The following is a 13,812-nucleotide window of genomic DNA, read 5'->3' as shown; positions in this document are numbered from 1 at the left end:
TCTTAACAAGGAAAAATGGTACCCTGGGCATTTCTCTCTATTTCTTTTCTCTTTCCGTGTAGTGTCTACAATATGGTGTGGATGCTAAGAGCAACAAAGAGCAAGCACCAGGAGGAAGCCATAGTCTTTTTATGACCTAGCCTCGGAAGTCACTCACCATCATTTGTACCTCATTCTGGTTAAAAGGGGCCACCAGGTTCAGTTGGAGGCAACAGAGACTTCACCCTTGGAGGGGAGGTGTAAATTGTTACTTTGTGGGAAGGCCTTGTGGGGTGGGACAGGGCAAAAGGATAAACACAGCAGACACACAAAGGATAGGCTTAAACACTGTCAAACAAAACAGCTTTTGATGCAGAATTTTATACTCGGCCAAGCTCTGACTAAAGAGTTAAGACAGAATATTTGTGTATATTCAACTTCTGAAGGATTTTTATCTTCCATATACCTTTAACCAGGAAACTCCTGGCAACTGTACTCCATCAATATGAAGGCATAAAGAATGAAGCAGAGCCCGGAGTGGAGGCCCCAAACACGAGAGAAGTGGAGGACAACCCAGGACAATAATCGTGTAGCAGTTGAGGCTAGAGAGAAGAATAGAGGACTCAGGAGTGATGTTCCCATGAATCTGCTATATTTTCTCAGGTGTTTGAATGCCCTGAGAGTAAGGGAACGAATTAGTAATAAGCATATGAAAGACCGAACAAAGAAGATGACAATATTTAAGTCTAGGGAAAAGCAAAAGGTATACGTGCAAGTAAACATATCATAGTACATCATGACTAAGCTGTGAGTAAAATTTGCATAGTCTCAATAATGTAAAAATTAATATTTGATCTGTGTTTTGGAGACAGGAAACTGGAAGGGGATTGGGGGAGCAGTGTGTTTGAGAGCTAAATCCTAATATTCAAAAGATAAAGTCAACACACAATTATTAAAATGGAAAAACATCCAAAAATCAACATGAGTACATTATTAGAAAACATGCAGCAAATTGTTTGTAAATCTAGTTGCTAAGTCAAGTCCGACTCTTAGCAGTCCCATAGACTAGCCCTCCAGGCTCCTCTGTCCATAGGCTTTCCAGGCAAGAATGCTGGAGTGGGTTGCCATTTCCTTTTCCAGGGGATCTTCCAGGCCTAGAGACGGAATCCTTGTCTGCTGTGTGTCCTGCATCGGCAGGTGGATTCTTTACCGCTGACGCCACCAGGAGAGGGCATGGAAGCAAATACACAAAGGAAAAGTGAAAGAGGTAAAAGTAGTTATCACCGAGGAGAAAGAAGGGGGAGCGGGGAGAATTATTTCATAAATTACTAACTTTTTTTTGGTCTGTTTCTGGTTTTTTTTGGGTGGGGGAGAGCTGGTCCATGCCTCATGCAGAATCTTCCCAGACCAGGGATTGAATCAATACCACCTGAAGTGGAAACACAATGTCTTAACTATTGGACCTCCAAGGAAGTCCTTAAATTAACAACTTTTATAGAAATACTTCATTTGAAAATTACATCCACATCTTGATTAAAATAAAAACTACTGTCTAAAAAAATCACAAACAGAAATTTCTGTCAAAACATGAAGGTTTGTACATGTTTTCTCCTTTTTTCAATCCTACTAGATGCAGTAAAATAAACTTATTAGGACAAAGAGAATGGAAGAAGAAACAAGAGCAAGGTAGGAGCTTACAAAATTGGAGACAGCAGGCCCTCACTAAGAAAAAGAGTACAAAATCAGATTTGAAAATGAATAGAATAAAAGACATCACAACAAACTGCCAATTTTAAAAAGCCAGCAGACATCATGACATCAGAAAAGTAGCAGTGTTTTTATTAACTGCCTTAGGAACTTTTTGATACTTTTTTTTTTTTTTTTTTTTTTGCATCTTTGGCTATATTGCCTTCCATCTGCTCTTCATGTGATAAAATGTTAAACCTATCATTAGAATAGAAAGGCAATTTAGTCTTCCCTCTAGCATACTGCTCAAAGAAAGTTTTTAAATTGATGAGTTAGAAGAACTTCTTTTAGCCTCAACATTACTGTTGGTAGTGTCATATAAGCTTTTAGGACTGTTGCCAAATTTAGGAAAGTAGTTGCCTATTTTTTCGTATATAAACTGTAGGACTTTAAAACATTTCAAGTTTTCTTGTGTTTTGACTAATTGCAAATATACTTAGATGGAGATGATCATATACCATTTATTATAAGTATCTTTATGTCACAGTAACATATCTTAAACTTTATAACATTTTTGTCCATGTTAGTTGTTTTGTGTGTCAAGTCAGCAGGAAACTTACCTTTTTCTAGTCTTTATGATTATTGACTCTTCATTATATGGATTATCAGCAATCTGAAAACATATTCATTGCTTCTATTCAAAACATGTATCTTCCTTTTAATAACATATTATGGTCTTGGTATGATCTGAAACCACTTTTTTCTCAGCATCAGAAAAATGTGTTTATTTAATTGCCCATTTTATTGTTTTTGTTTCATAGTCTATTAAATTTTAATATGAATTTTCTCTCAATCCTTCAATAAATAAATGTATAGGTGACAGAACTAAGTATCTTTTATATATGCCCGAGTGAGGAGTCTGTAATTTCTCCCATATTTTATTGAAATAGCCCTAAACTTATTTCCAAATTGCAATAGTTATTTATACCCTACAAATACTGGACATATACACAAATTCCAATCAATCTTTTTTGGGTGAATTCCATCAAAAGCGGAAAAAAGTATATGATGTGTGTAGTAATTATATATACTGAGTCATCACGTATATTCTGGAAAGAAGAGAGCTTCTGTTTTCATGAGGGATCAGTGAGAATCAAATGCTCTGGCTACATGTTACACATGACATCTGGAAAGTATTTCCCCAGACTAGCTTCTAGCTTAGAGTCATGTGACACTGGCCTTGGATTTCATATCATGACAGCATGAGTAGCCGTGGAGGGCAGTAGAAATTCTAAAAATCAGTTCTACACTGGGGTAGCTAGTAATAATCTGGAAGTAACTGTGATCTCGGTCAGATGCGTGCCTGCTAAGTCACTTTGCTCGTGTCCGACTCTTTGCGACCCTATAGACTGTAGCCCGCCAGGCTCCTCTGTCCAGGGGATTCTCCAGGCAAGTGCACTGGAGTGGCTTGCCATGCCCTCCTCCAGGGGATCTTCCCAACCCACGTATCGAACCCACATCTCTTATGTCTCCAGCACTGGGCATCGGCAGGTGTGTTCTTTACCACTAGCCATCTGGGAAGCCCCTATTTCACTCACATATCCTTCTACATTCAATCTAAATGTAGACCCCCGTCTTTACTCAAACTAAATGCAGCTCAACTTCCCCTCAGCCAGATCCCAAAAATGCCTACAGTAACTCAAAAAGCACCCTTACACATCAGGAAATGAAACAGATGAGACTTCCTAGTGGAAAGAAACAAGAAACTTAGCCATGGGTAAAATGGCTTACTTTTCATATTTATACAACCATGTGGACATATTGCTAGAACTCCTTCCAAGGAAACAGGACCTTGGAATCAGGACAGGAAAGTTTGAGCTCTGTTCAAGGTTAATTGCCTCTGACAATAGCAATTCAATTTTGGAAAACAAATTAATGTGTGTAAATGGCTTGTCAGACTAGAGAAAGTTGAACCTTGTGCTAGAAGCAGGGCAATTCTAGAGGCAAGTTAAATCACTGCTGCGGGTACATACGTGCTAAGTTGCTTCAGTCCTGGCAGACTCTTTGTGACCCCATGGACTGTGGCCCACCAGGCTCCTCTGTCCATGGGACTCTCCAGGCAAGAATACTGGAGTGGGTTGCCATGTCCTCCTCCAGGGGATCTTGCCAACCCAAGGATTGAACCCAGTTCTCTTACATCTCCTGCATTTGCAGGCAGGTTCTTTACCACTAGCGCCACCTGGGGAAGCCCAAATTACCACTACAGATACTCAAATAATGTGAGGACATGGAAGCTATAGGTATTTCTGAAAATTGGTGTAAATGATGATCTGAAAATAAGAGGAGTGACTGCGAAACATCTACTAGAGAAAAGATGCTGTATATATCACCTCCCATCCGCCTCTCTCCAGCCCTGCTAGACTCATTGCTTTCTACTTCTCATTCATTTTCCTTTTAGGTTTTTAAATAAAATTACTTTTTAAATCAAATTAAAATTAGCAGCCATATCTCCAGCCCACCATTTCCAACTTGTATGACAGGACAAGTACCAATACCCCCATTTCAGCAGATGACTGCAAGTTTCCTGGAGTCTAAATCAGAGAGTCTTTGGGACATGTGGCAAAGCTAAGAGTATGCGTGTAGGTATCCCCATTATTGTGATTCAGTTCAAATCTAAATACTGAGTACTAAAAGTCCCCCTACTTCTCTCCCCTGCCCTTCCTTGATTCACCTGGGAAAATGACAAGAGATTTTGGAATTCCCCTCTGGTGAAATTGACCAGCTTAGAAATAGAGATCTCCAGGTGCTTACATTTGGGAGCCTCCAACAAAAGAACACAGGCTGATCACCCAGCATCTTTCCATTAACAAGCTCCCCACAAAGAGTTTAAATCAGCTTTCAGTGACTCTGTCTGAAATATGAATAGGTAGCCAGAGATTACCTGATAGTGGGAAAGCCTCTGACACAAAGGGCTGAGACCAAAACAAACAGGAAAATGAGAAATAAAGAAAATAGGAAAAATGCCATCAACAGCACTGGGTTATATAAAACTGAAATACTCATAAAAGAAAAAGAGAGCATTTAGAATTAAAGGCCTGATAAAAAGCAAGGGAAATGTTAACTGAAGAGTTAAAAGATTAAGTTGAGAAAACTCCTAGAAACTAGAAAACAAGGCAAACATGTAAAAAAATAGAAAATGTCCTTGTTTAGTCACTTAGTCATGTCCGACTCTTTGCAACTCCATGGACTACAGCACTCCAGGCTTCCCCGTCCTTCATTATCTCCTAGAGTTTGCTCAAACTCATGTCCATTGAGTCAGTGATGCCATCCAACCATCTCATCCTCTGTTGCCCCCTGCTCCTCCTTCCCTCATTCTTTCTCAGCATTGGGGTCTTTTTCAATGAGCTGGCTCTTCATATCAAGTGGCCAAAGTACTGAAGTTTAAATATGAGAAAATTAAAAGATCGGTTCAAATGGGCCATAATCTGAAGAGTGGAAGTTCTAGAAAGAGAGAATAGAGAAAATAAAGCTATCCAAAAAATAATTTCAGATGATTTTCCAGGAAAACACTTGGAAAATCAAAGTATATTGTTGTATAATTCTGGAACACTATGGAGGAAGAGAAGATTCTAAAAACAACCAAAGAAGACAAAATGTAGTCATGTGAGGTTTTGATCAGAATAGCTTTAAACGTTTTATCAGTAGTACTAGAAATTAAAAGACAAAGGAATAATGCCTTCAAAATTCTCAGGGAAAATTACTTACAATCTCTTGTTCTGTATTCAGCCAAAATATTAGTCCTGTGTAAAAGTAGAATTTTTTAAATTGCAGGCATGCAAGAATTTAGAAAGCTTACAGCACAAGCACATTTCTTAAGGGTAAGTAAATTCATACTTCTTCAACATAGCAGAAAACCTACAGATACTGCATAAAATTGATAATCAAGAAGTGGAGGTATAAAATAGTGGACTTAGAGAGCTCATATAGCCACTAGGAGAAAGATCAATAAAGTTCTAAAGTGATTGGAAAGATTAGAGGGTCATGGAGGAGGACTGATGCTCTTCCCTGTGAGTTTTCTAATATTTTTTTAAAAGCATGTGCATGTATTAATTTTATTAAAATAATTTTATTTTACAATCAAAAAGGAAAGTGAATGGAAAGATGGAAAGTGAGGTAAGAAAAGCAATGAATCTTATAGAGATAGAAGTGGTGGGAGGGTGAAACATTTACTGTAATACTCTTTACACACATGACACTCTTTAATCCTCACACTCCTGTAAGAAATACCATTACATCATTTTAGAGATGAGGAAACTAAGGCTCCAGGAAGTTAAAGGAATTTGCCCAAAGTCACACAGCTAGAAACTGGCAGAATTAAGGCTGAACCCAAGTCTGTCTGGTTCCAAAGCTCAGTCATATTCCATTACATAATTCTGAATGTTGGCAAACAGAAGAGAAAGATACTGGGACCTACTATGAAGGGAAGACAGTAAGTTTTGAGTAGAGGAAACACATGAATATTAAGGTAAGTTGAAAGTAAAGCGTCATCAGAGGGCAATAATTGAAAGTACAGAAGAGAGAAGGAATAATTTATCCAAGTTTTAGAAAGCTGGGCTTCCCAGGTGGCATCACTGGTAAAGAATCTGCCTTCCAATGCAGGAGGCATGAGAGATGCGGGTTCAATCCCTGGGTCAGGAAGATCTCTTGGAGTAGAAAATGGCAACTCACTCCAGTATTCTTGCCTGGAAAAGTCCAAGGACATAGGAGCCTGGCAGACTATAATCCATGGGACCAAAAAGAGTTGCACACAACTGAAAACACACATACTGATGGCCTATGCAGGAGTTTACCTTAGAAAATTTGGGGAAAGAGCATGGTGATATAGGCAGGAGTAGAGTTGTGGAAAGGAGGTAAGTGTGGGTGAAACTGTTATTAAGCTGGAATTTATAAGTCGGATACTCTGTTTCTCCATGAAGTAAGAGTTTAGTTATTCTCCCATGACCAAATGAATAAGGAAAGGGTTGGATCCTCGCAGGAGACTAGGGGGAAGAATGAAGTTGGAAAATGGCTGGAATCTTTAGGAAAGAGAGTAGGGTTGCCGGATTTAGCAAATAAAAATACCACTCACTCAGTGAAATCTGAATTGTTTCAATATATGTCTCGATATTGCATGGTATTTTATCCGGCAACCCTTAGAGACACTAAAGCATGCACGTGCTTAGCTGCTCAGTCATGTCCGACTCTTTTCAACCCCATGGACTGTAGCCCGCCAGGCTCCTCTGTCTATGGGGATTCTCCAGGCAAGAATACTGGAGTGGACTGCCATGCCCTACTCCAGGGGATCTTCCCAACCCAGGAATTGAACCCAGGTCTCCCAAAGCATGCATAAAGAACAGCAAAGCTGCTTTGAAATAAGAAGTCTGCAATGGATCCACCTCAATGTTATGGGCATCAGATGGTAAGCTCAGTGTGCGGGGAAGAAGGTAGGAACACTGGGCTTATCTTCAAGGAAACAGTTGAAAGGGAGCTGGGCTAACAGCCAGGAGATAGCTTGAGGGCGCATTTCTTGGGGCCTCTCATGAGAGTGATGGGAAGAGACATATGTGGGAATCAAACTGGCAGGGAAGCCTTTGCTGCAAATCACTGTGACTGCTTTCTAATTTTACCTGAGTGCTCTCCTACATTTTATATCTCATAGCTGTGCACTAAGGATGAATATTGCTAAGTAATCATCTGCAAAGTATTTGAGCTCTTCTAAATATTGAATCAGTATTGAATGTTGTCCTCCAATAGTATTCACGAATAAAGGACTGACTTCCCCCACATAATTCTTTGACATGGTTGAGGTTTATTGTGGTGGTTTGGAGTAGTGGTTAAGAAATCAGCAGCTTGTCTATGGTCAACGCCCACGCTAACCACGTTGCTTAATTTGTTTGGGACTCAGTTTCCTTATTTGTAAAATTAGGATTTTAATAGTACCTAACCTGGAACTTCCGTATGGTCCAATGGTTAAGACAGTGCTTCTAATGCAGGGGATGCGAGTTCCATCTCTGGTTGGCAATTAAGATCCCACATGCAGCATGGCACAGACCCCCTGCTGCCCCCCCCCCCAAAAAAAACCCCAAATCCAAACAAAGAAAAACACAGTACCTAATTTGTGTAGGATCATGGTAAGCAAAGGTAAGGTAAGGATAAATGTGCTAATATGTGTGAGGCTTGATGGTCATGCACATGCTTTTAAAGGACTTTATTGTCAGACAGTTGTATACATACAGAACCCCTTTAACTGTTTACTGAAGGCATTTGACATGGCATCTGTAATTTGAGTTTTCAAACCTAGCTTGGCAACTCATTAGCTCGAAAATACAGTGGTTTAAACTGTCTGACATTTCCTTCATCAACAAAATGACCGACAACATTTGCTTCACAGAGCAGTAGTGTTAAATTGGATAATCTACCACATGCCTGATATAGTCTGGGTGTGGCATTTACTTTAATTCTTTTCCCTTTAAAGAACTCATAAATTAGTGGATGGGGTGAAGTTTGCCAAGTCCACACATTATGTTGTGCTGAGCAGACTCAATATATCATCCCTTTTAAGAGAAATACATCCTCAAACCCAATCAGAGTGTATTCTAGAGGACCGTTATCTTGGTTTCTCTGTCTTACGAATTTACTGTTATTGAGTTTGAGGGTGTGTGCTGGGCCCAAGGCTGTTGATGAGAGCTTTTGGCGCAACTGTATACCAACTGTCATTTGATTTTTTTTTTTTTCCCTTTGCAAAGTCATAAGATCCCAGAAGCCAGGAGTTGTTGTTTATTCATTCAACCTCCTTCTGAGTCATTCAGGTACAGGGTGTGTCTGTACTGTGTTAATTGAAACTGCACAACGGAGACGTTTTGCGTTCACATCTGCCTGGATGGGAAGCCAGTGAGACCAGAGACTGGGTGGAAACCGTCTTGCAAAGCTACAAGAAGGGCAGGGCAGAAGGGCCCTCAGTTTACCACTTAGGCGGAGCTGACCAAGGCCGACTCTCAGTCTCAAGTTCTGAAGCAGCGTGCAAGCGAAAGGAAACAGTGGGCGAGTTGTGAGCACGGAGGCTCCGGGCCTCCGAAGTAGAAAGACAGACAAGGGCGCCGGCGCCAGGCTGGGCAGCTGCCGGTCCAAGGCTGGTCCGCGCCGGGCAGCCCTTCCTCTTTGGAAACTCCTGAGCTGCCCAAGCTGTTTAAACTCTCGGGCCTCGGCAGCTGCCCACCTCCTCACAGACCTCATCACTGGTTTGAATCTGGGACACAAGGCCTGATTTTGCGCCCAGTTGAGTGAGGGGAACCCCCGCACAACACCTCGCCCCGAGATGGCCCATTTCACTGTGCGCCCCGCGAAAGCCACTTTCTGCCCCATCAGACCGCAAGTTTCGAGGCGGCAGAAGGATGAGGGTGAGGGAGGGAGGTGAGCTGAAGTGGAGGAACCTCCCAGGCCATTCTTCTACCCGGGCTGCATGTCTCCTCCATCCTTCTGGCAGCCCCTTCCCAGCATCTCGTCCCCAGGAACACGGCCGGGACTCGCGGGGTCGCGGAGCCGGTTTCCCTGTCTCCGCAGGAGCGCCTGGGGTCGGGGTGGGGTGGAGGCCTGGAGTGCCCGGCCACGGTCTTCGGACTCCGATCCCCCACGGGCTGCGGGGTTAGGGGACCAGAAAGGCGCACTAGATTCGCCAGGCCGTCCTCTCTCTCCTAAGACTCTTCTTGAGAAAAGTTTCCCAAAGCGCGTCCCCTCCCTTCTTTTCTGGGGCTGGGGAGAACGGTCTCCACCGCCAGGGAGCGGCGGATTGCAGGGCGAGGGCCGTGATTTATACATTTAGAGTCCAGGGGGCACCAGGCTCCGCCCCCTTTCTTTCTTTCTTTTTTTTTTCCCCCTTCTTTTTTTGGTTCCCTTGGGGAGGAGGGGTTCTTTTTTTGTCTGTGTGTTTCTGCCGCAGATCTTTCCTGGACAGTGTCTCAGCTGCACAGATCCGGCGGCCCCCAGGCGCGGGCGGAGGGGCGTGGGGCTTTGAGGCACGCAGTCCTCCTCATCGCTTCCTAAAGAAGCCACTCAGCCTCAGCGGGGCGCTCGGCGACTTCAGCTGACCGGTCTGCCCGGCCACGGCAAGAGCGTTGGCCATTGGAGTGTGCGGCTGCGGAGGGAGGGGACCCCGACTCGAGTCAATTGAGAGCTCGACGCAGCCAGTCCCGGGCAGCAGCAAGATGCCGAGCGCGCAGTGCAGACCCGGAGCTCCGCGAACGCAGCTGCGTCCCGCCTGAGCCAGGTAGGGAGTGCGCGCTGGGCAGGCGCGGACCCCGGCGCGCGGGGGAGCGTCGCGGCCGGAGGTCTTCAGAGGCAGAAACAAAACTTTCAAACCGGAGCGAAGCAAAGCAAGCACTTAAACCGTGCATCTCTGAGTGCTGAGAACAAGCATCTCTGGGCTACTCAGGCGCCCAGACGGATCGGATTGTTCTGGGCGCACTAAAAAGTTTGGAAAAGGGTTTAGTCCTCTTTGTAGAACCATCTGGGGTTGGGGGATAGAGGAAGCTGCGGTGGGTCTGCGGAGTGGGAGGGAAGGCGCTTATTTTGGGAACTCCTATAGACAAAGACTGCGGGAGATGAGATAAGGGCTTAAATTTGCCCTGCGAGCGAGCCGGGTGTGGAATTAGATGGGGGGAAGCGCGGAGCTCCTGGGCGGCGAGCAGCCTCTGCTGTCCCGGGAATTGCTGTAGTCTTGAGAATTCCACTTTAATCGCATTTGCTATGTTACCCTGAAACATTTAAACAACTTACGGGGAGACTTCTGCTCACACGTGCCATGTTTCATTCCCTCCACATTTTGTAGTTCTCTGAGACGAGGAGCGTCTTGGGGGAGGGCAGTAAATAAAACTGGCTTAGCAACGAACCGCCAGACTTCTGTTTGTATGAGTTTCTGGAGAGTAATTTTGCATTCGGAATTTGAAATGCAGTGGCATGTATTTTTAGCATTTGTAATTTAATTTCTCTTTTTTTGTATGCGTGTTTTGGCTATATCCACAGTAACTAAAAAATACTCCTTTTGCAATCAAAGGGTGTACGAAACTTCTGGTATTTATTGCAATAACTTGTGAATGATTTTTACTGAGTACTTTTATAGTTTCTTGCACTGACTTGCGCGGAAAAAAAAAAAAAGAAGAAGAAGAATGAAAAGGCAGTTGCTTCACGGAGGCGCTAAAGCTTTCCTGTTTACCGCAAGGCCAGGGCGGGCTTGGCTGCCCACACGGTGCTGCGCCTTCGGACCCTAAGCACACCTGCTCCTAGAGATTATTAATAGAGCCTAAAAAGTGACTTACGCTGTCAAATGATTTTCGTGCAGATCTAACTTCTTGCATGGCAATTAGGAGGTGGTGTTAGCTGGGTAGTGCCGGAGCACGGAGGTGTGCGTCTCACATTGGCGGTTTGGTCTCTTCGAAGGTGCAACCAGGAGCCAGCGGTGAGCCCGCCGCGAAGCCGGTGAAGGCTTTAGAGTCTTTCTACTGGAGCTGGAGACCTGGGGGGGTGGGGGCAGCGCTGGGCGAGGTGGAGGGGTGTGTGTGTGTGTGTGTGTGTGTGTGTGTGTGTGTGTGTGTGTGTGTGTGTGCTGGAGACCTGGGGGGGTGGGGGCAGCGCTGGGCGAGGTGGAGGGGTGTGTGTGTGTGTGTGTGTGTGTGTGTGTGTGTGTGTGTGTGTGTGTGTGTGTGTGTGTGTGTGTGTATTGAGGAGGCAGGAGTGGAACTAAATGGGGCTCACGCCTCCAGTTTTCCCATTTCCATTTGAGTGGATGTAAGCATAAGAGGACGTTTTCGTCTTGTCGATTCGGAGTTTTCAGTTTGGGTAAATTCCCCCCCCCCCCTTTCTTTCTCTCTCTCCTCCTTCTTCCTTTTTTCCCCCAATAAATGAGAGGTTGATGTTTTTAAAAAAATCCTTTTCCCTGCGCTCTCCCCAAGTTTCCTTTAAACAAATCAACAACAAGAAAACTGGAGCAATGCCTTCGCTAGAATGAATTACGCCAGTGTGCTGTGGCTTTTTTCCTGACTCTCTGTTCTTTGTGATTTGTTTAAGGCTGTGGTTTCCGAGGCCCTCTCCAGCCAAAAAAAACCTTCACAAAAAACCCTGGATCTCTCTGCCTGAACCACCCCGGCTCTGTGAAGGCTCGCTCCGCCTCGCCCTCTAGCGTTCATCCGGAGAAGCGCCGCCCCGGGTGTCGGGACAGTGCGCATCATGGGGTCCACCCGCATCCCGCTGGTCAAGGCCCTCCACAGCCCTGTCTCCGACTATGTCAATTACGACATCATCGTCCGGCATTATAACTACACGGGAAAGCTAAAAATCAGCGCGGACAAGGACAACGGCATTAAGCTGATCTCAGTGGTGTTCATTCTCATCTGCTGCTTTATCATCCTAGAGAACATCTTTGTTTTGCTGACCATCTGGAAAACCAAGAAGTTCCACCGACCCATGTACTATTTTATCGGCAACCTGGCCCTCTCAGACCTGTTGGCGGGAGTGGCCTACACAGCCAACCTGCTCTTGTCTGGGGCCACCACCTACAAGCTAACCCCCGCCCAGTGGTTTCTGCGGGAAGGGAGTATGTTTGTGGCCCTCTCGGCCTCCGTGTTCAGCCTCCTGGCCATCGCCATCGAGCGCTACATCACCATGCTGAAGATGAAACTCCACAATGGGAGCAACCGGTTCCGCTCCTTCCTGCTCATCAGCGCCTGCTGGGTCATCTCCCTCATCCTGGGGGGCCTGCCCATCATGGGCTGGAACTGCATCAGTGCGCTGCCCAGCTGTTCCACCGTGCTGCCTCTCTACCACAAGCATTACATCCTCTTCTGCACCACCGTCTTCACTCTGCTCCTGCTCTCCATTGTCATCCTCTACTGCAGGATCTACTCCTTGGTCAGGACTCGCAGCCGCCGCCTGACCTTCCGCAAGAACATGTCCAAGGCCAGCCGCAGCTCTGAGAAGTCGCTGGCCCTGCTCAAGACCGTGATTATCGTCCTGGGCGTCTTCATCGCCTGCTGGGCGCCGCTCTTCATCCTGCTTCTGCTCGACGTGGGCTGCAAGGTCAAGACCTGTGACATCCTCTTCAGGACGGAGTACTTCCTGGTGTTGGCTGTGCTCAACTCCGGCACCAACCCCATCATTTACACTTTGTCCAACAAGGAGATGCGTCGGGCCTTCGTCCGGATCATGTCCTGCTGCAAGTGCCCCAGCAGAGACTCCGCGGGTAAATTCACACGGCCCATCATCGCGGGCATGGAGTTCAGCCGCAGTAAGTCAGACAACTCCTCCCACCCCCAGAAGGACGATGGCGACAACCCAGAGACCATTATGTCTTCTGGAAACGTCAACTCTTCTTCCTAAAAGTGAAAACTGCCGACCCATGGGGAGTGTTCTTAAATGGTCACCCACCACCCCAGTGTTGGGGAGAAAAAATCACAACCAGCCAACTCTCTGTGCCTCCACTGAGGCCAGGGAGGAGCTGTCCGGAGCCAGAGGGAGGGAGGAGGAGCGCAGAACAGTCTGGCAGGGCCTGGTGTTGGTGGGGTAGACTTATTCCTGTGAACAATGCACTGGGAAGGGTGGAGATCGGGTCCTCGCCTGGAATCTATTTCCTCCCCTTGCCGGAGCTTTGATTTTGCACTGAGCCAAAGGTCTAGCATTGTCAAGCTCCTGAAGGGTTCGTTTGGCCCCTCCTCAAAGACTAATGTCCCCGTGTGAAAGCATCTCTGACGGGAGCTTTGAGCAGATGTTTTCTTTCACTTTAGTTTCCAACGCAAGTGAGTGTGTGCACTTCTGCTTTGCTAGGTATGCTCTACATACCTACTATGCTAGGTATCCCACCCTCCCTTCCCCTTCACACCCTCCCTTCCCCTTCACACCCCTCCTCAGAATACCCTTACTTTATATTTTAACTACCTGGCATTCAGAGCTGGGGGTGTGGCATGGTCCATTTCTTGAGCATGTGTAGCAGGTAGGCTGCGTCCAGCAGGTAGACTGTGGTGGAGATGGTTTGGAGCTGGAAAGCAATTTTACTTGCTGAGGCCAAAGTTTCCACGTAAGCTGGATGAGTGTTTTTTAATTTAGTTGCAGTCACTTTAAATA

At 45.5% G+C, this 13,812-nt stretch overlaps 1 protein-coding gene across 1 annotated transcript; it reads left to right on the top strand.

Annotated features, from left to right (window-relative positions):
- The first annotated feature begins 9,538 nt into the window (after positions 1-9,538).
- Positions 9,539-13,603, top strand: S1PR1 (sphingosine-1-phosphate receptor 1). The gene is made up of 2 exons (XM_065907870.1): positions 9,539-9,967; positions 11,764-13,603. Exon 2 carries the CDS (start codon positions 11,923-11,925, stop codon positions 13,069-13,071), a length of 1,149 nt encoding a protein of 382 aa, XP_065763942.1. The 5' UTR covers positions 9,539-9,967; positions 11,764-11,922; the 3' UTR covers positions 13,072-13,603.
- Positions 13,604-13,812: the final 209 nt, after the last annotated feature.

The sequence above is a fragment of the Muntiacus reevesi genome, chromosome 1 (assembly GCF_963930625.1).
Source record: "Muntiacus reevesi chromosome 1, mMunRee1.1, whole genome shotgun sequence".
Lineage (NCBI taxonomy): Eukaryota > Metazoa > Chordata > Mammalia > Artiodactyla > Cervidae > Muntiacus > Muntiacus reevesi.
The sequence above is the reverse complement of the archived record's forward strand: the minus strand, read 5'-3'. Positions and strand labels throughout refer to the sequence as shown.